This window comes from Leopardus geoffroyi, chromosome B3 (assembly GCF_018350155.1).
Source record: "Leopardus geoffroyi isolate Oge1 chromosome B3, O.geoffroyi_Oge1_pat1.0, whole genome shotgun sequence".
NCBI lineage: Eukaryota > Metazoa > Chordata > Mammalia > Carnivora > Felidae > Leopardus > Leopardus geoffroyi.
Window position 1 is genome coordinate 120,672,443 of NC_059337.1, and position 25,070 is coordinate 120,697,512.

At 49.3% G+C, this 25,070-nt stretch overlaps 1 protein-coding gene across 3 annotated transcripts in view; it reads left to right on the forward strand.

The window, feature by feature from the left end:
- The first annotated feature begins 2,490 nt into the window (after positions 1-2,490).
- The window catches only part of FLVCR2 (FLVCR heme transporter 2), a 56,670-nt gene continuing 34,090 nt past the window's right edge, over positions 2,491-25,070 (forward strand). For 2 of the 3 annotated variants that reach the window (XR_006705162.1, XM_045451585.1), the window contains exon 1: positions 2,491-3,911. Coding sequence is in view for 2 of the 3 variants with exons in the window: in XM_045451585.1 (XP_045307541.1) it covers positions 3,207-3,911 (705 nt within the window). In the remaining variant the exon portion in view is untranslated. The remainder of the gene's footprint in view (positions 3,912-25,070) is intronic. The other variant, XM_045451584.1, reaches the window with a different exon arrangement.

A 25,070-nucleotide genomic window follows, 5' to 3' on the forward strand; every position in this document is an offset into this window, starting at 1 on the left:
GGCAAGGGAATGTTAAGAGTTCCCCATGCGATTCTAACGTGCAACCCAAGCTGAGAACCACTGCCCAGAGCTTTGAATTCATTTTTTGGTCTGAAATTTTTAAAAGAAAACAAAAGGAAAGCAGTAGCACTCAGCGGCTCGCAAACTCTAATGTGCAAACAAAGGAATCACCTGGAGAGCTTCTAAAATGTAGCCTCCAGAGGCGCCTGGCTGGCTCCGTGGTAAAGCATGTGACTCTTGATCTCAGCGTGGTGAGTTTGAGCTTCATGTTGGGCGTGGAGCCTACATTTAAAAAAATAAGTAAAATTAAATTATTTGGGGCACCCGGCTGGCTCAGTTGTTGGGGCATGTGACTGTTGATCTTGGGGTTGTGAGCTTGAGCCCCACGTTGGGTGTAGAGAATACTTAAAAATAAACTCTTTAGGGGGCCCCTGGGTGGCTCAGTGGGTTAAGCATCTGACTTTGGCTCAGATCATGATCTCACGGCTGATGAGTGTGAGCCCCACGTGGGGCTCTGTGTTGACAGCTCAGAGCCTGGAACCTGCTTCAGATTCTGTGTCCTTCTCTCGCTCTGCCCACCCCCCCCCCCCAACTCATGCTCTCTCTCTCTCTTTCTCTCTCTCTCTCAAGAATAAATAAACATTAAAAAAATAATTTAAAAAATCTTTTAAAGAATCCTGAAAATAAATGACTGTGGGTTAAGCCTCTGACTCTTGATTTCAGCTCAGGTCATGATCTCACAGTTCGAGAGTTTGAGCCCTGTATCCAGCTGTCTGCTGACAGCTAGGAACCTGCTTGGGATTTTCTGTCTCTGTCTCTGTCTCTGTCTCTCTGCCCCTCCCACCCTCTCTCTTTGTCACTCTCTCAAAAAAAATAAAACAAATAAAATAAACATTTAAAAAATACTATAAAGGGGCGCCTGGGTGGCTCAGTCGGTTAAGGGTCCGACTTCGACTCAGGTCACGATCTCGCGGTCCATGAGTTCAAGCCCGGCGTCGGGCTCTGGGCTGATGGCTTGGAGCCTGGAGCCTGCTTCCAATTCTGTGTCTCCCTCTCTCTCTGCCCCTCCCCCGTTCATGCTCTGTCTCTCTCTCTGTCTCTCTCTCTCTCAAAAATAAAAAAAATAAAAAAAATAAAAAATACTATAAAATAAAAAATAAAATAAAATAAAATAAAATAAAATAAAATATAGCTTTAATTTAGGAGGTCACGTGTGGGGCTGGGCTTCTGCCCTTGTAACAAGTTCCTGGGTGATACCCACACTGTGTCCCCAGACTGCACTTGAGCAGCTAGGCTGCAGCTTGAACGAAATCAGACTGGCATGAGAACTATGTCCCTTCAAGCCAGCTGGGGTCATAGTAAGAGGTTACTTCACTTTTTAAGCCTCAGTTTTCTGATCTTTTTTTTTTTTTTAATGTTTATTTATTTAGTTTTTGAGAGGCAAAGAGAGAACGAGTGCAAGCGGAGAAGGACAGAAAGAGAGGGAGACACAGAATCCCAAGCAGGCTCCAGGCTCTGAACTGTCAGCACGGGGCCCGACGTGGGGCTCGAACCCATGAATTTTGAGATCATGACCCCAGCTGAAGTCAGATGCTTATCTGACTGGGCCACCCAGGCACCCCCTCAGTTTTCTGACTTAAACGCAGGCGAGCAGTAGTAACTACATCATAGAATTCCTGTGATGCTTTAATGACATAACGTACTAAATATGTTTAACACGATACAACAAATGCTAGCCTTTGAATAGTTAGGATAGCCAACACTCATGGAATGCTCAGGATCTGCCACGAATTTTCGAAATACTTTCACGTCTTACATCGTTCAAGCCTCAAAACAACACTGTGAGGTGGGTACTATCATTTCATCCTCCCTGTTTTACGGATGAAGAAACTGAGGCACAGAGAGGTGGTGCATCTTAATTTACATTACACACCTAGGAGCAGCTAGGCTGGTGTTTGAACCCAGGGAGAATCTGGGCTCTTATCCCTCTCGGGGCTAAAATGGACACTGCGAGAAGGCATTTCTGCCCTGCAGGTCTGACTTTCTGGAGGCGATGACTCGAAGCATTACCCTCTATCACGGGCTGGGATCAACAGGTGGCAGCCCAGGGCTACCTAAAGACCACGTCCAGAGCCAGCGCTGTGCCCCACAACACCGCAGCTCTAAAGAATCTCCAAACTCCCGTCTACCCTCCACCCTCAGGTGCTCGCCTAGGGGGCTGCCCAGGGACCCCCCCAGGAAAGAAGAGCCCTACCTCACAGGTTCAAATCTGAGTTCCGCAATAAAGGACCAGGTCCTCAGGGAAAAGCAGCCAGCAAAACGAGTTTCCTGCAATTCCCGTTTACCCCAGGAGCGCAACCAGACTGGGAAATCTACAAATCTCTTTACACCGGAAAGTTCAGCAAGGATCTGGGAGCTCAGCCAAATGGGAAAAAGTCCGGAATCCCTCTTCGAGTCCCCAGAACACTTTGGAGGAGCCGGGCATCGGTGCCCGCGCGCAGGGAATGGGGACAGGCGCGGAGGAGACTCTGTCTGTGGGGTCACCTCCGCAGAGTCGGTGTTTGTTTTCCTGCGGGCTCCCCTGGGAGGCGCAAATGCATTTGAGGGGCAGTGCGGGGGGGGGGGGGTGTTAACCCGGCCGTTTCCATGGCACCCGGGGCGTGGGGGAGGAATGCACCCCGCAAGCTGTGTCGAAACAACTGCGCAGCCGGACCAGCCCGGCTGGAGAAGGCTGGAGGGAGTGGGGGGGCAGGAGGGTGGGGGGAAGCCGGGCTGGACGGGGGTGGGGCGGTCACGTGCGCCCGAGGGGGCGGGGCCCCAAGCCGGCCCCGGAGCGGAACCGAGTTCCACCTAGAGGCTCCGTGCAAGGCGCGAACTTTTCCCCCAAGATTTGAGGGGCTGACCTTGGCCTGAACCCCTCGGGAGGACTCAAGGCACCCGTAGCCAGGACCGGGCTGAGGTGTCCGAGGCCAGCCTGGGACAGCGGTCGGGGGCTGAAGACACCCAGGAAAAGTGGGAGCAGAAGCCTGGGGGTGAGTGCAGGGAGAGCTCTGCGGGCAGCTTGTACGAAGGCTCTGGTCTCCGTTTATTCCGGGGTGGGCCAGGGCAAGTGCCCCGACAGCTCGAAGGTGGCAGCCGAGGCCACTGTCCCTTAAGAGTGCTGGAGTCCTCAGCACCTGTCTAGGGCTTCAGCAGGGGCTGTGGTCATGGTGAATGAAGATCCCAACCAACAGGAGAAAAATGGCACGCCCGCGCAGGACCCCGTACTCCGGGTGGACCACAGCGCCTCGGGGCACCAGAGCGTGTCCACGCACCCGAGCGTGTCGATGCACCCGAGCGTGTCGGCCCACCCCAGTGTCTCCATCCACCCCGCCGTGTCGGCCCGCCCGAGCAGTTCGGCCCACCCCAGTATGCTGGCCCAGTCCGGTAGCTTGGCCCGCCCCAGTAGCTCGTGCCCCGAGGACCTTAGTGTGATCAAGGTGAGCAAACGCCGTTGGGTGGTGGTCCTGCTGTTTAGCTGCTACTCCATGTGCAACGCCTTCCAGTGGATCCAGTACGGCTCCATCAATAACATCTTCATGCACTTCTACGGGGTCAGCGCCTTTGCCATCGACTGGCTGTCCATGTGCTACATGCTGACCTACATCCCTCTGCTGCTGCCCGTGGCCTGGCTGCTGGAGAAATTCGGCCTGCGCACCATCGCCCTCACCGGGTCCGCTCTCAACTGCCTGGGGGCCTGGGTGAAGTTGGGTAGCCTGAAGCCGCATCTCTTCCCGGTCACCGTGCTGGGCCAGATCATCTGCTCTGTGGCCCAGGTCTTCATCCTGGGCATGCCCTCCCGCATCGCTTCAGTCTGGTTCGGGGCCAATGAGGTGTCAACGGCCTGTTCCATAGCTGTCTTCGGCAATCAGGTGGGTTGAGTTGTTGGCCCGCGTTCAGAGGAACGGGCGTCATATCATTGTGTGAGGCTCAGTGCGTTAAGAGTGTACCTGACTGCACCTAAGCCTGCGGGAGACTGTCATTTTCTGACTTCAGCAGTGTTTGTGACTCTGGGTGACTTCGTGGCTGGGTGTGACTGACGGTGGGAGTGAGTGATTGTGACTGGATGGCTGCGTGAGAGAAGTGCAGGGAAACAGAAAAGGAGGGGCCCTTTGCTTTCACCAACAATTTCTCCTCCCCCAGCCGAAAGCATGCTTCTGGAACATACGCCTTCCTGACCCTGCCAGTCCACCAGCTTAGACCTGTGATTTCAGGAAAGCTATTCTTTCTCAGGGAGCAGTCCATGGGTGTGTCAGATTATTCTGGTATCACCAGAATGGGCAGATGTTTTTAGCCTGACGAACCAACTTTCCTAGAGTGCAGTATCTCCTGTAGCACACAGGCTCTCCCAGAATGCTGCCCTGACGGTTGTTTGGCACTGTTCTTACCTTCGTTTATACACAGCTGAAGCCAGAACAGTGGGAACGATGCTTTGGGCCAAACTCCTTCCCTGGGGGTTAAAGCCAAACCCAGCAGGGTGGAGTAGAAATCTTTCTCTGAATTTCTAAGGCCTAGAAAACCTTTTGGGAAAGGTGTGGAGAGCTCATATCTCAATCCCTTCTCTCACCTTCTTTGTGGAAGGAGGAGCTCAGATTCTTTGCGTCTCAGTTGAGGTTATGATCCCAAAAGTTGGGATCCTGCTTTATCTGGACCTTTGCCTCTAGGTCTCACTTCTTCGCAGGCGGACGCAGTCGTGGCTGTGACCAGTAACCCCTAGTTCTTATAGGATTTTTCCCTTACAGGAGGGTAAAGCTGGGGGATGAAGGTCATGACCTTTGAAGCCTCTCAAGGGTGAAATCTCCCTATTAGCAACAGAACACGATTCAGACAAGGTCACTGCAATCTCAAACCCATTGTTTGGGGAGGGCAGGATTGCTAACTGGGAGAAGGAAGACCTCAGGTCGCCTGGCGAGATCGGAGAATCCAGAATTTTTTTGTAAACCATAAAGCATAAACGAACAGGTTTTCAGCTGCCTTCTTACACACCTGTGAGGGAACTTAATACTAGATATATCTTTAAAATTTAATGAAACTGTTTATTCATTCCCCACACGCACTCCCCACCGAGGTCAGGAAATGTGAAGAATTTTGCATTCAAAAACACTCTGACAGCATATATTTGTATCACGGAGGCATGTGTTTCCTTTGATCTTTTAGGTTTCACCCTAAAAAAAATTATGAAAAACTGAATTGTTTATGCTTCCTCACGCAGAGATGACCATGTCTGGTTCTTGGCGTGTGTTTTTACCTTTCTTTTTGGGGAAAGCAGGCTGAATGGAGGAGAAATATTATTAGAGTAACTTGAGCTTTGCTGCGTAGGAAAAAAGGCTCCACAAATTTGTCCAAACAGATTTAAAAATTTTTTTAATGTTTTTATTTATTTTTGAAGGAGAGAGGGAGACAGAGCATGAGTCGGGGAGGAGCAGAGAGAGAGGGAGACACAGAATCCAAAGCAGGCTCCAGGCTCTGAGCTGTCAGCACAGAGCCTGATGTGGGGCTCGAACTCACGAACTGTGAGATTATGACCTGAGCCAAAGTCGGACGCTTAATTGGCTGAGCCACCCAGGCGCTCCTGTCTAAACAGATTTTAAATGCTATTCCACAGAAGAATTCTTTGTGGCTTGCAAACCTCACACTGATCAGCAAACACCTGTGCCCTGGTAACTCTGACTTCTAGCACCTCTGACATGCTGCACACATGCACCAGCTCTGTTTGCATCACACTTGTTCATTCATTCATTCATTCATTCATTCAACAAGCATTCATCGGGTAGCTGCCTTGTGCCCGACACTGTGCTAGGGCTGTGAAGATAATCCCTGCCTTTGCAAAGTTCCTGTACCAGATTTAAAAATTGCGCCAGGCACTAAGATTCCCATAAACAAATGAACAAACAGACAGACACCCGGACAGACCTACGCATAAAGGACTTATTTTCATTCTCCATGGGTTTTTTTTTTTTTTTTAATTTTTTTTTCACGTTTATTTATTTTTGAGACAGAGAGAGACAGAGCATGAACGGGGGAGGGGCAGAGAGAGAGGGAGGCACAGAATCGGAAGCAGGCTCCAGGCTCTGAGCCATCAGCCCAGAGCCCGACGCGGGGCTCGAACTCACGGACTGTGTGATCGTGACCTGAGCCGAAGTCGGACGCTCAACCGACTGAGCCACCCAGGCGCCCCTCCATGGGGTTTTTATCTTCTTTGCCTAAATGCTTAGGAACAATTGAAGGGGAAGGAAAGGCGCTTTCTCATCTATTATTTAATTTTTCAATTCTGCGAGGTAGGTGGAATCGTCCCCGTTGTTACAGGTGAGGAAATTGAGACCCAGAAAGGTGGAGTAACCTTATCGAGGTCCCACAGCTCCTAAGTGGTAGAAGGGAGATTTGAACGCAACTCCACCTCCAAAAGCCCGTGTCAGTAGGCCACTACCAACTTGTCATGTGGATAAAGCATATATTTAAAAAAATTTTTTTTAATGTTTATTTTTGAAAGAGAGAGAGAGAGAATGAGAGAGTGAGTGCACGCAAGTCGGGGAGGGGCAGAGAGAGAGGGAGACGCAGAATCTGAAGCAGGCTCCAGGCTCGGAGCTGTCAGCACAGAGCCTGACGCGGGACTCGAACTCACCAACCGAGAGATCATGGCCTGAGCCAAAGTCAGACACTTAACGGACTGAGCCACCCAGGCGCCCCTAAAGCGTATATTTTTTTAAAGGGGGCCGGGCAGGATTGTGAGGTTCAAATCTTGCCCCTTGTGTCTGGTTGTTGGTGGTGATAAAGTATCCAGCAGTTTTCTCCCGGATCAGAGCCTCGAACCTGTTTTCGGTTTTGGAGTGCTTGGCATTAGCATCGCCTTCCCACCCACCCTATTCTGCCCCTTTGAGCCTAGCGGGAGGCACAAGAAGGTGGGGCTCCGGTGTTTAGAGGAGAAGAAACCGGTGAAGCCTCAGCTGGGGTGAGAGAGGGAAGGAGTCTTAGAATTGCAACCGAGCCTCTTCCCTTTGGCTCTGGCCACTGGCACGGGGGTCACAGCCTGGCATGTAGCAACACTTGTTCCAGTGCTTCCAGGGAAATGATCCACGTGGGGTTTTGAGTCATGTGGACAACGTTATAGCGGAAGGGTTGGGCGAGAGCCCTGTCCTGGAGTCTGGTGCTAGCTTGGTGGCATTGGAAGAGAGAGAGATGTGGAGGCCGGAAGAGACCAAGTGAGCTCCAGCCCCGATGAGCCTACAGCACTAAGATGGGAAGGGCCTTCCTCAAGGGCCCTTGGACAGCCGAGAGCACAGTGTCACCCAGAAGCGGAGTAGGAGAGAATGTTTGCTTTTTGAGTTAGGGTGCAGTAGTCTCCCCTTATCTGTGGTTTCACTTTCCATGGTTTCAGTCACCTGTGGTCCGCCTGGAAACGGATGGGCCTCCTTCTGACTTATAGAAGGTCACCCGTCACCCAATACTGTGTCACAGTGCCACATCATCCACCTCACTTTGTCTCATCACTAGGCGTTTTACCAACCCACACCATCGAAAGAAGGGCGAGTACAGTACAAGAAGGTATTTTGAGAGAGAGAGAGGCGTCACTCACATAACTTTTATTACAGCGTATTGTTAGAGTGGCTCAATTTTATTACTAGCTGTTGCTAATCTCGTCCTGTGCCTCATTTACAAATTAAACTTTATCATAGGTAGATAATGTGTAGGAAACAACGTGGTGTGTATAGGGTTCAGGACCGGCTGTAGTTTCCGGCATCCAGTGGGGGTGGCTTGGGATGTTTCCCCTGTGGGTCAGGGTGGACTCCTGTATGGTAGCCTTCCAGAATCAGTTGCACGGCAGCCGTGGCTGGTTGGGCTGTCGGACGTAGCCCTGGCCAATAGAAATATAGTGCGAGCCACGTGTACAACTAAATTTTCTACTAGCTACATTAAAAAATCGGTGAAATGTATATATTTTTTTTTTAATTTTTTTTTTTCAACGTTTATCTATTTTTGGGACAGAGAGAGACAGAGCATGAACGGGGGAGGGGCAGAGAGAGAGGGAGACACAGAATCGGAAACAGGCTCCAGGCTCTGAGCCATCAGCCCAGAGCCCGACGCGGGGCTCGAACTCACGGACCGCGAGATCGTGACCTGGCTGAAGTCGGACGCCCAACCGACTGCGCCACCCAGGCGCCCCGAAATGTATATTTTTTAAAAAGTAGAAAGGGCAAGGGCACCTGGGTGGCTCATTCAGTCGAGTGCCAGACTTTGGCTCGGGTCATGATCTCACAGGTCGTGGGTTTCAGCCCCGCGGGCTCTCTGCTGTCAGTGCGGAGCCTGCTTCGGATCCTCTGTCTCCCTCTCTTTCTGCCCCTCCCCAGCCCACTCACACTCTCTCTCTCTCTCTCTCTCTCTGTCAAAAAAAAAAGAAAGAAAGAAAAAGTGGAAAGAGCAGGTGACACTAGTTTTAGTATTTTCTTTAACCCGATATATCCAAAATATTCTCTCAACATATAATCAATATGATAAAATCACCAATAAGTTGTTTTACATTCCTTTTTCATACCCTTTGAAAATAGGATGTATTTCACCTTTATAGCCCAGCCACATTTCCCAGGAATGATGAGACGTGTTCCATAGACAGGTTGGACTGTGCAGATCTGGAACAATGATGCTGTTTAGGGGGTGAGGGGGGCAGTTTTCCTTGACCCTTTTAGGGTCTCAAAATTAAACCGATGAAGACAGATTATCAGGAGAACATCATCCACGTTTGTTTAAAAAAATTTTTTTTAATGTTTATTTTTTTTGAGAGAGAGAGAGAGACAGAGTGTGAGCAGGGGAGGGGCAGAGAGAGAGAGAGGGAGACACCGAATCCGAAGCAGACTCCAGGCTCCGAGCTGTCAGCACAGAGCCCGACGCGGGGCTCGAACTCACGAACCGTGAGATCATGACCTGAGCTGAAAGCAAGAGTCAGATGCTCAACTGACTGAGCCAGCCAGGCGCCTCCATCCGAATGTATGATAAGTATTCCATGACATGGGAGCCTCCCCGAGGAAAGGAAGAAACAGTGTTGTGTACATTTATGCGAGGTTTGGTGAAAAGTGCACCACGGCGGAGGGAAATGCCAGGTCAGGAGTACGAAGTTAGTGTGGTGAACTGGGGGAGCTGAGCACGGCCTGCTTGTCAGGGTTCTCCTTGGCATCCCTTTGTCTGCAGAGGTAAGGGTGCTCCTTTGCCTCGTATGGGAGTGGTACCTCTCACAGGAGGTTTTTAAGGCCTCTTCCAGGGAAGAAGGGCAAGGAGGAGGAGGTCAGAGTGACCTTCCTGCTTCTATTTCCTCAAACTCCTTCAGCCCAAAACATTCCAGGTGCCAGAATTTAGAGGACTCTGTCCTGAACCACATCATGTTTCGATATTTCAATATTGGAAATCAGATTCTAGCAGATAAAGATGGGCTCTAGGAAACTGAGGCCAGCCTCGAGGAAGTGGTATTTGCGGGACTGGCTAAAGGTGTGGTAATGCTCCGAGAGGCCGGGTGTCTGACACCGGGTCCTGGTCCCTCTGACTCAGGGTCATGAGGTGGGTGGTCAACCTACTCCTGTTGCAAAATCATGGTCATTGGGGTGTGTTAAAGTCTGGGCTTATCACTCGGGATTTTCTTTTTATTTTTTTAATTTTTTTAAAAAAAGTTCATTCATTTGGAGAGAGAGAGAGAGAGAGCACCAGCAGCGTAGGGTCAGTGGGGGAGAGAGAGAACCGCAAGCAGGCTCTGCCCTGATGGCGGAGCTCGAACTCAAGGACCGTGAGATCATGACCTGAGCCGAAATCAAGAGTTGGACACTTAGCCGACTGAGCCACCCAGGCGCCCCGACTCTGGATTTTCTAACGTCAGAGGCGTTTCACGGTCTGAGTGAAGCTGGGGGAGGTGAAGGCAAACTCTTGTTCTCCGCTAGCGTTTGCTCTTGTTACTTAAAGCTGGTGGAGAGCCTGCCCTCATGGCTGACCACTTCTGGGCCTCCCCTCATGCACCGGAAGACAGGAATAGACCAGGGCCGGGAAGACAGACAGAGACAAGTGGTGACTGACTTGGGTGCGTCAGTGATGACTGATGGGGTGGGGCCGGTGCCAACCCTCAAATGCTCCTGGGGGCCAACCAGGTCTTAGAAATGTGATAGAGTCGAGATGAAATTAGGGTGTGGTGGGGTCACAGCAAACGTGAGAGTCCCCTCCCCGTCTACAGAGAGCAGCTGCTTCCCTCCTGCCAACTGTTGACAAAGCGGGACCCAGCGTTACCCGATCTCACTTGGGGGTGGTGGTTGTTGAAGGAGAAACAAGATATCCAGATTTTTAGGTGAAGTCTGTTTTGTTGGTTTATTTGTTTTTATTCTGGTAAAAGAGACATCATGTGTAGCATTTTAACTCTTCGCGAGGGTACAATTCGGTGGCCTTAAACGTTTTCATGGTGTTATGTAAGCGTTACCGGGCTCTATACCCAAAACCTTTTCATCTCCCTCAACAACTCTGCACCCATCAAGTAGCTCCTCCAATCCCCCTCCCTCCAGCCCGGAGTGACCTCTCTTCTGCTCTCTGTCTCTATGCATTTGCCTCTGCTAGGGACCTCATATAAGTGGAATCAGACAATATTTATCTTTCTAGTGTCTGGCTTATGAAATCTATTTTTTTTTTTTTTTAATGCTGATAACTAATGCGTAAGTGTGTGTTTAATTATATTCTACCTTTTGAAACTGTGAATCAGAGAAAACTTACAGTTTGGCGCCTGGGTGGCTCGGTCGGTTAAGCATCTGACTTCGGCTCAGGTCACGATCTCATGGTGTGTGAGTTTGAGCTCCCACGTCAGGCTCTGTGCTGACAGTTCAGAGCCTAGAGCCTGCTTCAGATTCTGTGTCTCTCTCTCTGCCCCTCTCTCGAGCGCGCGCACACGCTCTCTCTCAAAAAGAAATAAACATTAAAAAAACCAACAAAACCACCAAACTTCCAGTTGGAGACTTCTAGGGAAGTGGATTCTAGTTTTCCTGTCAGTCGGAAAGTATGCACCAAACATACGGGCTGGCAGAAATGAACTTGGGGTCTAGCAGCTCTGGGGAGGAAACCAGACCAGTGCTCCAAGCCAAAAATGGTGATCGCACCTCACCCAAGGGGCTGGATAAAAATCCAGAGGCCTGGGCCCCTACGAGGACTTCCTTAACTGGACTCTCTAGGGGCGGGCCCGGGCTTCTGTCTTTTCACCTGGCTTCCCACGTGACACTACCGATCAGTTTTTGAAATCGCCAGGAGAGAGGAACAGCAGGCCTTGGGAAGGCAGCCTCTTGCTCTCGGCCACGTTCTTGTCAGGGCAGACTGATTATGTGCTTGCTGTATGCGATCTGGTGTGCAGGTGGGAGCAGCTGGGAGCTCAGCTGCCCATCCTTCAGATTGAGGGAAGAGACTGGGGCTGGGGGGTGGGGCTGGTAATTTGGATTCATTTAAGGTTTTGAACATATACTCCAACCCTGGGGCGGGGGGCGGGGGGTGGGGGGTGGGGGTGGGGGTTGAGGGCAGGCTCTGGTGGAATGTGAGGTGGAACCTGGCTGATGCACCCTATTCCTTTTGTTTCCTTGACCTTCGGTTCAGGGCATTGGAGAAGGTTCAGGTTGGCCTGGTCTGACTTGTATCTTGTCTTTGTTGCCTTGGTGGCATTGTCGCAGGAGCCTGGCAGGTCCATGGAATCAAGTCTAAGTCTTCGGGTTAGCATGCTAAGACCCCTACTCCTCCCCATTTCTGTCCAGCTTGTCTCTTGTTCCCTCCCATTCTGGTCTGTCTGCTGTGACCAGTGTGGCTCCTTGATTCTCTCCTTGGAGATACACTCACTGCTTGGGGAATAAGCCTTATGCCTGGAAGAGTGACATCAACGAGATGGTGGGTCAGGAAGCTTCAGACCCTAGCTCCCCCACAGAAATGTTAAATAAACTAGAAACCAGCCAAAATAATTTCTTTATGGGAATTCTGGAGTTTCGTCAAAGATAGCAATCAGGCAAACACCCGACCAAGATAAAGCCACATTCAAACTGGTAGGACATTTCACGACCTCTTTGCATACATTTTCCCTCCCTCTCCCCCTTCCCCATGCTGTGCTCCCAAGGACTAGTTCCTTTCTGCAAACTGAATTTGCAACACTGTAACCTAATTGTATTTTTGTGCACTAACAATGAACAGTCCAAAAAGCAAATTAAGAAGACAATTCCACTTACAGGAGCATCAAAAACAGAACGCCTAGGAATAAATTCGCCCAAGACTGCTGGAAGACTTAATATTGTTAAGATGGAAATACTACCAAAAACAAATCTCCAGAGTCCATGAGTTCCACAGTAGAATCCCAATGCTGTTATTTGCAGAAATAGAAAAATGGCTTCTAAAATTCATGTGGAAATTTAAGGGACACTGAATAGCTAAAACAATCTTGGAAAAGGACAACAAAATTGGAGGTGTCACATTTCTTGATTTTAAAACTGATAACAAAGCTGTACTAATCATGACAGTACGGTATTGGCAGAAGACAAACATATAGGTTGATGGAATAGAGAGCCCAGAAATAAACCCTCACATATGTGGTCAAATGATTTCAACAAGGATGCTAAGGCCAATGGAAACCATTTACTTAAAAAAAAAAAAAGACTATTTTTTAAAATGTTTATTTATTTTTGAGAGAGAGAGAGAGAGAGACAGAGTGTGGGCAGGGGAGGGGCAGAGAAAGAGGGAGACAGAGAATCTGAAGCAGGCTCCAGGCTCCAAGCTGTCAGCACAGAGCCCGACACGGGGCTCGAACCCGCAAACCATTAAGATCATGACCTGAGCCGAAGTCCAAAGCTTAATCAACTGAGCTGGGCATCCAGGCGCGCCCCCCCCCCCCAATACTATTATTTTTAGAGCACTTTTAGGTTTTCAGCAAAATTAAGTAGAAGGTATGGAGATTTCCCATATACTCCCTACCCTCCACCTGCACCATGCATAGCCTCCCCCATTCTCAACATCCCCCACCAGAGCGGTATATTTGTTAGAATTGTTGAGCCTACATTGACACATCATAATCACCAGTCTTTTCAGTAAACAGTGTTGAGAAAACTATAAGCCACTGTGGCACATTTGTTACAATTGATGAACTTACACTGGCACATCATTATCACCAGCCTTTTCAACAAATGGTGCTGGGAAAACTGTAAGACCGTTAGAAGAAAGCGTAGGGAAAAAGCTTACTGATGTTGGATTTGGTGATGATGGCAATGATTTCTTGGTTGTCATACTAAAAGCATGGGCAACAAAAGAAAAAAAATAGATTCAGTGGACTACATCGAAATAAAACACTTCTTTGCACCAGAGGACACTATCAATAGAGTGAAAAAGTAACGCATGCAAAGGGAGAAAATATTTCCAAATCATGTATCTGATAAGGGGTTGATATCCAGAATATATAAAGAACTCCTACAGTTGAACAATAAAAGAAACAATCTCACTTAAAAATGAGCAAAGGACTTGAATAAATATTTCACCAAAAAAAAAAAAGAGAGACATACAAATAGTCAATAAGCACATAAAAAGATGCCCATCATCAGGGAAAGGCGAATCAACAGCACAACGAGATACCATCTCACACTCAGTAGGATGGCTACGAAAAAAGAAAAAAGAAGGAAACAAGTGTAGGCCAGGGTGTGGAGAAATTGGAGCCCTCGTGCATTGCTGATGGGATGTAAAATGGTGTAGTCATATGGAAGACACAATGGCAGTTCCTTAAAAAATTAAAAATAGAATTACCATGTGATCTAGCAATTCTACTTTTGGGTGTTTACCCACAAGAATGGAAAGCAGAAGTTAAACAGTTATCTGTATGCCCCTGTTTATTTAAAAAAATTTTTTTTTTCAACGTTTATTTATTTTTGGGACAGAGAGAGACAGAGCATGAACGGGGGAGGGGCAGAGAGAGAGGGAGACACAGAATCGGAAACAGGCTCCAGGCTCTGAGCCATCAGCCCAGAGCCTGACGCGGAGCTCGAACTCACGGACCGCGAGATCGTGACCTGGCTGAAGTCGGACGCTTAACCAACTGCGCCACCCAGGCGCCCCTATGCCCCTGTTTATAGCAACATCATTCACAATAGCCAAAAAGTGAAAGCAACCTAAGTGTCCATCTACACATGTGTTATGTGAAATACACATAAAATGAAATATTATTCAGCCTTGAAAGGGGAGGAAATTCTGACACATGTCACACATGGATGAACCTGGAAAATGTGAAGTGAAATAAGGTAGTCCACCAAAGGAGAGGTACTATACGATTCTGCTTATATGTGGTATTGATGTGCCTCTTTTTTTCTGATGCCAGCCAGTTCTCCAATTTTCTAGCACCAGCTGGGTGTCCTACAATTCAATTTAATTCTGACACCAACTACTTGGAGTTAGTGCTGACCAACTCCACCAGCAAAGGCCTCAGTTCCACAAGACTGCCTCCACTTGAGATGCCATTGGTAAGTCCTGGTGGTGGCAGCCATATTTTTGACTGACCCGTTAGAAACTGAGGGTTCCCATGACCCCTACTCAAGTTCTATAATTTGCTAGAATGGCTCACAGAACTCAGGTAAACACTTTACTTACTGGTAAAGTAAGTAACTTACTTTATTTGTTTATTATAAAGGACCCAACTCAGGAACAGCTAGATGGAAAAGATGTGGAGGCCTCTCTAGGCATGCCACCCTCCCAGTACTGGTGTGACGTGTTCACTGACCAGGAAGCTCCCAGAATTTCCTCGTTCATGTGTTTTTATAGAGCTCAAATTCCAGCTCCCTTCCCCGCTTCAGAGGTCGGGTAGGGGGAGGATGGGGCTGAAAGTTCCCAAACTCTAATCCCACATTTTTCTGGAGATTATCTCATCCTAAAGCCGTCCAAAGGCCTTACTCTAAGGCACCTCGATAGCAGAAATTCAGGTGTGATGGAAAGGAGTTCCTTACGAGGAACAAAAGATACTCCTTTCACTCAGGAAATTCCAAGGGCCTTTAGAGCTTTGTGGCAGGAGCCAGGGACAAAGATTAAATCTATTTTGATTCTACCACAAGTACAGGGAGTGCTCAATTTCATAGAAAGCAGGATGGTGGTTGCCAGGGGCTAGGGGAGGAGGGAATGGAGAGTTAGTGTTTGATGGGCACAGAGTTTCAGTTTGGGAAGATGAAAAATGTTCTGGAGGTGATGGTTGTACAGCCATATGAATGTACTTAATGTCACTGAACCAGAGAGTTAAAAAAAAATGGTTAAAATGGAGGGGCGGTGCCTTGGTGGCTCCCTCGGTTAAACGTCTGACGGCTGATTTTGGCTCAGGTCATGATCTCATGGTTCGTGAGTTTGAGCCCCATGTTAGGCTCTGCGCTGACAGTACAGGGCCTGCTTGGGATTCTCTCTCACCTCTCTCTGCCCCTCCCCTGCTCGTGCTCTCTTTCTCAAAATAAAAATAATAACAGTGAGAAAGAAAGAAAGAAAGAAAGAAGGAAAGGAAGGAAGAAAGAAAGAAAGAGAAAGAAAGAAAGAAAGAAAGAAAGAAAGAAAGAAAGAAAGAAAGGAGAGAAGAAAGGAAGGAGGGAGGGAGGGAAGTGGTTAAAATGGTAAATTTTATGCTATGTGCATTTTACCAGAAAAAAAAAAAAATCCACTGCTTGTGAGGTGTTTCCTTCTGGCTGGGTACCTGCTCACCTCCTACCATCAACTCATCAGTCTCTGTGCTTGGAGGAGTACATTCTGGGCCTTCTGTGTGCTTGCTAAGATCACTGGGATACTGGCCTTTGTTTTCTGGAGGTTTGTGTTTCCTCCTCTTCCTTATCTTGTCTCCTGTCCTTTTCCCTTCTTTCTCCTCCTCCTCTTTTGGCTAAATGGGAAACTTGTCAGAGGACTGGAAACTTGGCTAACACACCTCTCCTGTGTCTCAGAGCAGTGCTCCAGGCCTAACAGGTGCCTACAAATGGATGGACAAATTAATACACAGGGATTAAGGTGACTACTCAGTTGAGAGCTCAGGTCATTGGAGGAAGGGACTGTCATACCTGGATTTGTCTTTCTGATGTGATTCAATCTTACTCCTTCAATGGAAAGAGCTATGACGTCCTTACTATGTCCCTTGAACTGTGCCAGACCCAGTGTGGTTGAGAACACCATCTTTAGCTCTGCTGTATACCCTTGGACAAATCCCTTAAGTTTTCTACGTTTTGACTTCTGTTTTAAGCTGGAGATAATATTGGCTACTGCAGAAGGTAAAGGAAGGGATTAAATGAGGCAAATGGAGGGCTCTTAGCTAGCAGAATTTTTCAGATAAGAAGTGCTAAATGAAGAAGAGATATTATCAGTATTGACATCAGTAAAGGCCATTTAAGAGCTGATTCTTTTTTTTTTTTCTTGTGGTTTACTTATTTATTTATTTTGTGGGGTGGGATGGGCAGAGAGCGAGCAAGCGAGAGAGAGAGAGAGAGAGAGAGAGAGAGAATCCCAAGCAGGCTCCACACTGTCAGCATGGAGCCTAACATAGGGCTCAAACTCATGAATGGTGAGATCATGACCCGAGCCAAAATCCAGAGTTGGATGCTTAACCGACTGAGCCCCGCCGGGCGCCCCTAGGAGCTGATTCTTAATGAGTGGAGTGACCAGGAGTTGGCCAGGGAGGGTGGGCCGTTCCAGGAAGTTTCCAGGCAGTATTGTGATGGAGACTTGTCCCACTTGAGAGCTGCTCAAACTAAAACTGTATATAGGTGTTGGGAGGTGGTGTTATTTTCCCAGCATGTGGTGATGACACCTGTTGTCCGTGATGAACACTTTGGAGTCTCTGGGGTGAACGGGATAGGGGCCAACCCCTACCCGCACTATCAGTCCTCAGTCTCACAAACTTAAGGTTCTACTGAAAGAAGTCGGATGTTCAGGCTTCTCAGGTAGACGCAGCTGTTTTCTACTGCCTGGTTCTTGATCTTTTTCCAGCCGTGCTGTTAACAGGATGTCCTCTCCTTGACTTCAGCTCCCCCCAACCCCCAACATCAAACAGCCCCATGTGGATTTCAGGATAAGGGTTGGAACCCCCTCAGGGAGGATAAAGAACCGTGTGGTTAATGTGAAAGCTGGTGTTTCCTCTTCTCTCTTTGTTCCCTGTCTCCTGACTTCTCTGCAGCTCAGTCCCTGACCTTAACCCAGTGAAGCACTCCCTTCTCTCGATTCTGCGGGACTAAAAGCCTTTTTCTTTAACTGAGTCATTCAGAGGTGGGAGGGCTTCCTGCAGGGCTCCGGTGGTCCATCTCGATTCTTCTGCTCTCTGACCTCATTCCAGGCATCTTTCCTTTTTTTGTGCTGTGCGAAAATTAGCTCAGCTTCTCAGCCCCACACAGTTCAAGATGAGGCCTTGCTCGGGCCTGCGGGCAGATAATAGTGCCATCTGTGTGTGCGGCAGGGGAGACGGGAGGCAGGCCTGGGCTTTGTTTGCTTACCATCTTCTTGGAGTTAGACAGTGTGTCTCAGAACCTCATAATGGAGCAGTGTTTGCTTTGGCTCTTGTCTGCTCCTTCTCTACGGAGGAGGTAAACACAAGTTCCTTTCATTTTCTGGAGACCCATTTTGATTAGCCGGCTCTGCTGGCTCCAGAGGGAGGGGCATGAAGGTGAAGCACAGTTGGGGATTTTTTCCTCCCCCCCCCCCCCTCCCCTGGAAATTCCTGCTTTCTGCCTAAAATGACTGTGGGCATGGCTTGGGCTGCTTTGATGGCTCTGGAGGCAGCTGTCCGTCCATGAGGCTATTTGTTGTGTCCATCTACTCAGAAATGTGGAAATGAGCAGCTGTGAGCCATCGTGTTAAGTCAGGGCCTATTCCAATGGGCTGTTTGTTTGGGGTGGTGACTGCCCCTTAAGCAATCTGTGCCTCCTCAGACCTTTGCCCTGGGCTTCCAGTTCAGTGCTGGACATGTTGGTGGAACCACTCGATGAGTTCATTCAGAGGAACATTTCTCCTCTACCAAGGAGCTTGGCAGGAATACAGATATCTCTGTCTCTTGCCAGTCCTGCCTAGGACACCTAAGGAAGACAGCAGCTGAGCACGGTCTCTTGACTTCTTTCCTTGAGGGCAGCGGAGATCCACCATGAAGTGTGTGGGCCGTGAACCTTAGCACCAGAACCACCCGGGGTGTTTGTTGAAAATGCAGATTCCTGGGCACCAGGGCAGACCCAAGGAATTAGCCTCTCTGGGTGGGGCTCAGGAATCTGTGTTCTTGATTCTCTGTCAGGGATTCTGCTGCCCACTCAAGTGTGAGAGCTCGTGGTGTGGAAGCCATGGAACCCGGACCCCAGAGCCCTGCTGGACGCTGTGTTTGGGGTCTCCAGCAGGGCACCTGCCCTCTGTGGGCATCAGCGTGGTTATCTATGGCAAGAAAACCTGCCTCACAGGGTTGCTACCAGAGTTATGTGAGGGAGGGTGTATGTGAAAGCCCTTGGAATCAAACAAGCCCTCCATACATGTGACTGAGCCCACACCTATCCTCTCTCTCCCTATCACACTTGGCCTCTGCAGCACTGTCTGAGGCATCTTTAGATGACAGCCACTTTCCTCATCTCTGCTGCCGTCCCTGAAGTTTTTGCCCGCAGGCCCGCCTCCCCGGTGTCATACGTGGGGAACTTCAGCAGCCCCGCCTGGGTCCACTCTCTCAGCCGGTGAGCTGGTTGGGGCCAGCGTCACCCCCTTCCTGCATAGAGGTCAGCCCCCACAAGACCTAGCTCAGAGCACATGGGCCAGAAGAGGCCATGCCTGGTGCACAGCAGCAACTGAAGATATCTAGATGGGAAGATGGAAGTCTGGGGCTCTGATTTTACACTTTAGCTGTGGGGTGTTATCTTCACCTTGTTGAAGGAAGATTCCAGAGGGCTTTCCGTGCTTATCGTCTATTAACATGTCCGCCGTGGCCTCAGGAGGGTGGGGGTGGGGGTGAGTGAAGAATGCAGCTTGACTTAACCCTCTTACTAATCTTTTCCACCTTTTATGTGTGACTAGGCCCCCTGAGAAAATCCCCTCCACTTGTATCCTCAGTTCCTGAACCTTTGAAGCAGGTCCTCAGAAAGAACAGCGGGTGGTTAAAGCCTCTCTCTTCCGGGCTGGCTGAGGGGGGCGTGACGGGTGAAGCTCAGGGCTCTCTGGCTTCTGGAGCGACTTTCTGTCCTCTAACCGGTTCACCACCCTGCTTCCCGAGAGTGTCGCAGGAGTGTCACTGGCCCTGTCACCAAGAGACAATCTCAGCCTCTGGTCTGCTGGGCGGCCTTCAGGCAGGCACGTCGGTAACTCTCGCTCTATTTGTGGAGTAAGACCGTCCTCCTTGCTAGTGTTTGGTTTCGCAGGCTGTTGTGGGGGGAGATGAAGTTGTATTCCCAGAGCCCAGATCATCGGCTGGTCTGTTTAGAGGGACTTAAGGAGACATTGATATTCTCTCTTCCCAGTGGACTGCCTTCTGATTCACTGTCCAGAAGGAACTTTGCTAAGAGGTACAGAGTAAGCGTGTTAGCTGTTTTACGATGTCCCAAACTCGTGCCTCAGTCATAAAACAAACTCACTGCAGATGATCCCGTCAGGCCCTGGGTCATCTGGAGTCTCAGACCATGTCTTCCTGGGACGTGTAGCTGCTTGGTGCCTTGTAGCGGCTCAGCGAGGTTCTATGGGAAGAGAGCCGGGCTGGGGATGGGGGCATCAGACATCCCAATGTTTACCTCACTGCTCTGTGACTTCGGCCAGTTGCTTAAATCCAGGAAACGGAGAACACAACGTGCCCGCCATAGGGCTTCACCTGCACTTTGGGTTTCCTACCGTTGACCTCACTGGGTTGCCTCGCTGCTTAGATTATGTGCTGGATGTGGAGGTGCCTTGAACACTGAAACACTGTGCACACATTGGCTTTTAACTGCCTTTAAGAAAAAAGGACTCTGGACTTGCCCCATGACCCTCGAGGAATAAAATGGCTTTCCTGGGCACAAATCTCTCTTTTGTGAGGTGCCATGTTGTTGGACTTGGCTTGAAGACCACAGCCTCCATTCGTACCCAGAGCTTGGCATTCTTGCCTTTAGAGCCAGCTCTTCATTTCAGAATAAGCTCTGGTCATTCTGGCTGTAGGAGCTTCTCCAGAACTTCGCCCTTTCTGGAGCATTTCTACTCACTTGAACCTCTTGAGCTGAGACATTCTGCGGCTCCAGGAGTCATGCAGAGCATCCTGATTCCTTTTGATTCCAAGAAGGGGCTTTTGCCGAGGGTTGGCCCAAAGCAGCTTTTCAGTCTGCGTGTACCTAGCATGGCTCCTTTCTTCAGTGCAGGTGAATAGCAGGGGTGGTGATGTGATTTTGGAGTGATGGGGTGGGGGGGTGTCCAGAGCTGATGGCCAAGAAAGAATTCTTGAGCTGTCTTAGGGGCAGAAAAAGGTGATTTTACTCAAGCACGGGGACAGGCTCAGTGGGCAGAAAGAGTTGCACCGAGGTTGTGAAGAGTGACTGATTATATGAGATTTTCTATCCTGTGGAGAGGAGGGTGATGTCAGGACTCTGAGAAATCGAGTCTATAGGTTTCTGGAGGTTGCGTTTTTTTCTTGTAAATCATTAAGATAGTTGCCAGCTGATGGAGACTCACTTCCGGCATGACTCTGATCTTTATCGGTTAACCACTTGTTTTTCCCTTTCCTTTGTTCTGGGGCAGCCAGGAATGCCTGAGGAATGTCACAGTCTCCCACCTGGGGGGAGGGGGTTGTTAGCTCGTGCTTTGTCCCCCGCTTGCCTTTGGCTCCCTCATCCCTGGCACCGCACAGAGCCCATTTGGTTCACGCCATCAGGAGACAGGGCCCAGAGTGAGAAGCTTTCTTCTGAGAGCCCGGTGGTCTTGGCCTTACTACATTTCCTCCCAGGCTCCTTACAGTTAGCTCGTGGCAGCGATCAGTGGTAACAGAGACTGTTGGGGCTTGGGCAGTTCTTGCCAAGATGTCGAAGATGTCGCCTTTTCTGTCTCCAAAGTTCCTCCGTCCCCTGAGGGTAGAGGGTACCCCGTTGTCTGTCCCAGGAGTGGCTAGCCCTGTATTTTCCTGCTGCTCCACAAAAATCCATGGCCTTTCCTACGGTGTCCCCACCCTGGGCCAGATCTCTGTCCCTTGCGAGTAACCCGCACACGCTCCCGGCCATCCTGTTTTTGTCTTTTTGAATTCTGCTTGTTCTGGATTGCATCCACACGGGTCCCCAGTTGACAGCAGGTGTTGTGACCCATGAGAGCCGGTGGATGAAGGCGCGCATCCTCTTGGCATGTCTTGGGTTAGTGGCCACATGCTCCGTTTATAGGGGCTCAGCGCTCTTACCTACACAGCCGACTCTTGGGAGCTATGGGGTTTTTGAGACAGTGCGGCACAACCTTTATTGTTTTTATTGAACGCATGTTTATTGAGCATCTACTTTGCTCTAGGTGCCATTCTGAGCGCTGAGGATGAAGGAGAGATTTAAGGGAGGAGGGAGTTCTAAGGGAGTAACTGATGGAGTGAGTAATAGTGAAAATGTCAGGCCAAGTGGGAGGGAGGTGACTTCAGAGCAGGATATTGGGAGAGGTTTTTGTGTAAGTAGGTCCCTGAGTAACTCCCTAAATTACAGGGCCAGATCTGATGATGCTGCTTTCTTGGGGTGGTGTTCCATATGGGTGGCTAATAGTTTTCCTGCTGCAAGGCTTAGATTTCTTTCTCTTTCTAGATTTCTCCTTGGCATCACGAGGCAGGGTTAGTTCACTTAGGAAGTTGGCTGCATGGACCCAGCCTGTCTGTTTCTGGAGGCACACCCTGAGGAAAGGAGCTGGATCTTTCCATGGCAACTTACAAAACAATAACTTTTCTAGGGCCTGCCTGTGAGTAATCACCTGGGTCTGAGTCTCACCCCTGAAAATCAGAAGGGGAGGGCTGTCACTAAGAAAGTCCAATCTGACTTAGGAGAAAATCCGGGAGGGTTAGAAACCTTTATCGTCACAGGAACTACTTTTAGGGGTGACAGCGTGTGACATCGCATGTGCTTTGGGCTGTTTTACCACCATCTGCACACAGGACAGTAGGATGTGTCCGTCGGCTGCTGTGTGGGGACGTCTGGGACAGAGTTCGTGCGACATGACCGAGCATTTGAATAGAGCTTTGCACGTTGTCTACTTCACATGTGAGACACTGGGAGAAAGCGAGGTCTGTGCTCTGCCACTTTGGGTGACGTGGTGGTTTGCGAGATGCCCCCTCGCTTTTCCTCTTTTGCAGCTGAGTCATGGGGAAGCTCTGTAAGCCTGTGGTCTTTGGCCATCAGTGCTGTCAACAAAGGGACCTTTGAGTGGTGAGGACAGTAGCGACCTGGGCTCTTAGTAAAAAGGGAAGCAGAGGAGGCTTCACGTCTGCCCTCACATAGAACTCAACTGACCCTTTACAGATCTCATCAGGAGGACAATTTCAAGAGGAACCCCACCCCTGAAAAGGAGGAGTGTGTGTACCCAGAGGCTTGTGGGTGGATGACTGAAAGCAGGCACAGATAGGAGGCTCAGCTAAAAAACAGAAATAAAGCCTTTTGTCAGCATCTCCCTTCCCCGGCTTTTTTTTAAGAAAAAAAAAAAAAAAACAAACCATATATATCTATTTCCCCATAGAACTCAGACCCTTCCCCTAAACGTAGCATCTTCTCTGTTTACAGCCTAGGGTGCTTCTGCTCTTCAGCTACTTTGCACCCCCCCCAAAGATGAGGAGGAAACCCAGCACCAAGGCTGTAGGTCAAGATCAAGGTATATTAGATAGCTTATAAGCTTGGTGATAGGAGCTCTTTGTCTCCTCCCTTACTTTTTAATCTTTTTTTAAATATTTATTTTTGAGAGAGAGAGAGACAGAGACAGAGTGGGAGCGAGCAGGGAAGGGGCAGAGAGAGAGAGGGAGACACAGAATCCGAAGCAGGCTCCAGGATCTGAGCTGTCAGCACAGGGCCCAGCGCGGGGCTTGAACTCACAAACCATGAGAACATAATCTGAACTAACCATGTGCCCCCTCCCTTACTTTTTATTACTACCAGTTGGTGCTCAATAAATACCAGGTATAGATTTTTTTTTTTTAATGTTTATTTTTGAGAGAGACGGTGAGCGGGGGAGGAGCGGGGGAGGGGCGGGGGGGGGGGGGACAGAGGATCTGAAGTGGGCTCTGAGCTGACACCAGAGAGTCGGATGCCAGGCTCGAATTCATGAACCGTGAGATCATGACCTGAGCCGAAGTCGGATGCTCCACCGACTGAACCACCCAGGTGCCCCCTGAGTGTAGGTTTGAGGGTGGGAAGTTGATTGGCCCATGTTCCCTCCATATCTAATCTTGAGAGCCCTAAATCTGAGGTCTTCTCCGCCTCGTTCCACCTCACGTCTGCGTTCTTTTGGTGGTAAACTCTCAGAACACAGCTAATTGCTACTGTGCCCAACCCGGTTGCCATCGAGGAGACTGTAAATGCTTGAGTTAGGTCTGAGCTACATAATTCTAAGAGTTACCTCTTTGTTTAGAAGATATTTCCCAAGAGTCATCGCTGCCCTTGGCCTTGTGCTGGGTGCCGTGTGGGGAGGAGTCACACGAGGTGATGTTAAACGGTGACCCTGTCCTCCAGGTGCTGACAACCTAGCTGGGGAGACAACAACCACCGCTTGCGGAAAAAACAAAACAGCAACAACAAAACCCAAACAAAATTCAGCACTGCATGAGAATAAGAAAGCCCATGGGGTGTAACTAAGGAGTAAACCAAGTAGACTATGGCTGGAGACACCTCTTCCCCTCCAACAGCCAGACCTAGGAGGAGGTGCTTGGATTACGGAATGGAACATTTAAGACTGGAGGAATTACCAGGTGTTTGAGGGCCGTCTCTTCCGTGAAATTCACCCCGCTTATTGGATTTGGAGTCAGCTAGTCACGTGTTTGACTCTTAGTCCTGCTGTTAGAAGCTGAGTGACCTTGGGCAAATCAGAGATGTTTTCTCACCTATAAAAACCAAACTAGGGGCGCCTGGGTGGCTCAGTCGGTTAAGCGGCCGACTTTGGCTCAGGTCATGATCTCGCAGTCCGTGGGTTCAAGCCCCGCATCCGGCTCTGTGCTGACAGCTCAGAGCCTGGAGCCTGTTTCAGATTCTGTGTCTCCCTCTCTCTGACCCTCCCCCGTTCATGCTCTCTCTCTGTCTCAAAAATAAATAAACGTTAAAAAAATTAAAAAAAAAACAACTAGACATGATGATGCCAACTTTACGTGGTTTTCATAGGGATTAAATGCGCTAACGTGTGAGAAATCATTTGGCACACTGCCTAGCACATAGGAGGCGATCGTTTTGCATTAGTTCTTTTCCTTTTAGTTTGGCTAATAGCCAGCACCTCATCATTTAACCTAATGGTTATGAGTACACAGTACCGATGGCCTGAGCTTGAAGTCTAGCCTTATCACGTATCGTTATGTGACCTTGGGTAAGCTGCTTCAAATGCCATTTCCTCAATTTTAAGATAGGGATTAAAAGGGGCGCCTGGGTGGCTCAGTTGGTGGAACGTCCGACTTTGGCTCAGGTCATGATCTCAAGGTCTGTGAGTTCGAGCCTCGCGTCGGGCTCTGTGCTGACGGCTCGGAGCGTGGAGCCTGCTTCGGATTCTGTGTCTCCCTCTCTCTCTGCCCCTCCCCCCGCTCATGCGCACTCGCCCGCTCTCTCTGTCAAAAATAAATAAACATTAAAAATTAAAAAAAATATAGGGATTAAAAGATTGTGTATGTGTATTGTGTGTGTGTGTGTGTGTGTGTGTGTGTGTGTGTGTGAGGCTTAGTAGTTCTTAGAATGGTGACTTTGGCATGGTGAGCTCCATGTATCAGTTGTTATACTGTTGTTGTCTTTAAGAATCAATTGCAAGCTATCCTAATTTCAGTAGCTGCCGCTTCCTGCATTTCCCTAACCTCTTTTCCCCCAAAGGGCTGGAGAAGTCCAAGAGTGGCCGGGTAGTAGAAGTCCCCAGGATAGTCCTAGATTTGAGGATAAACCCTG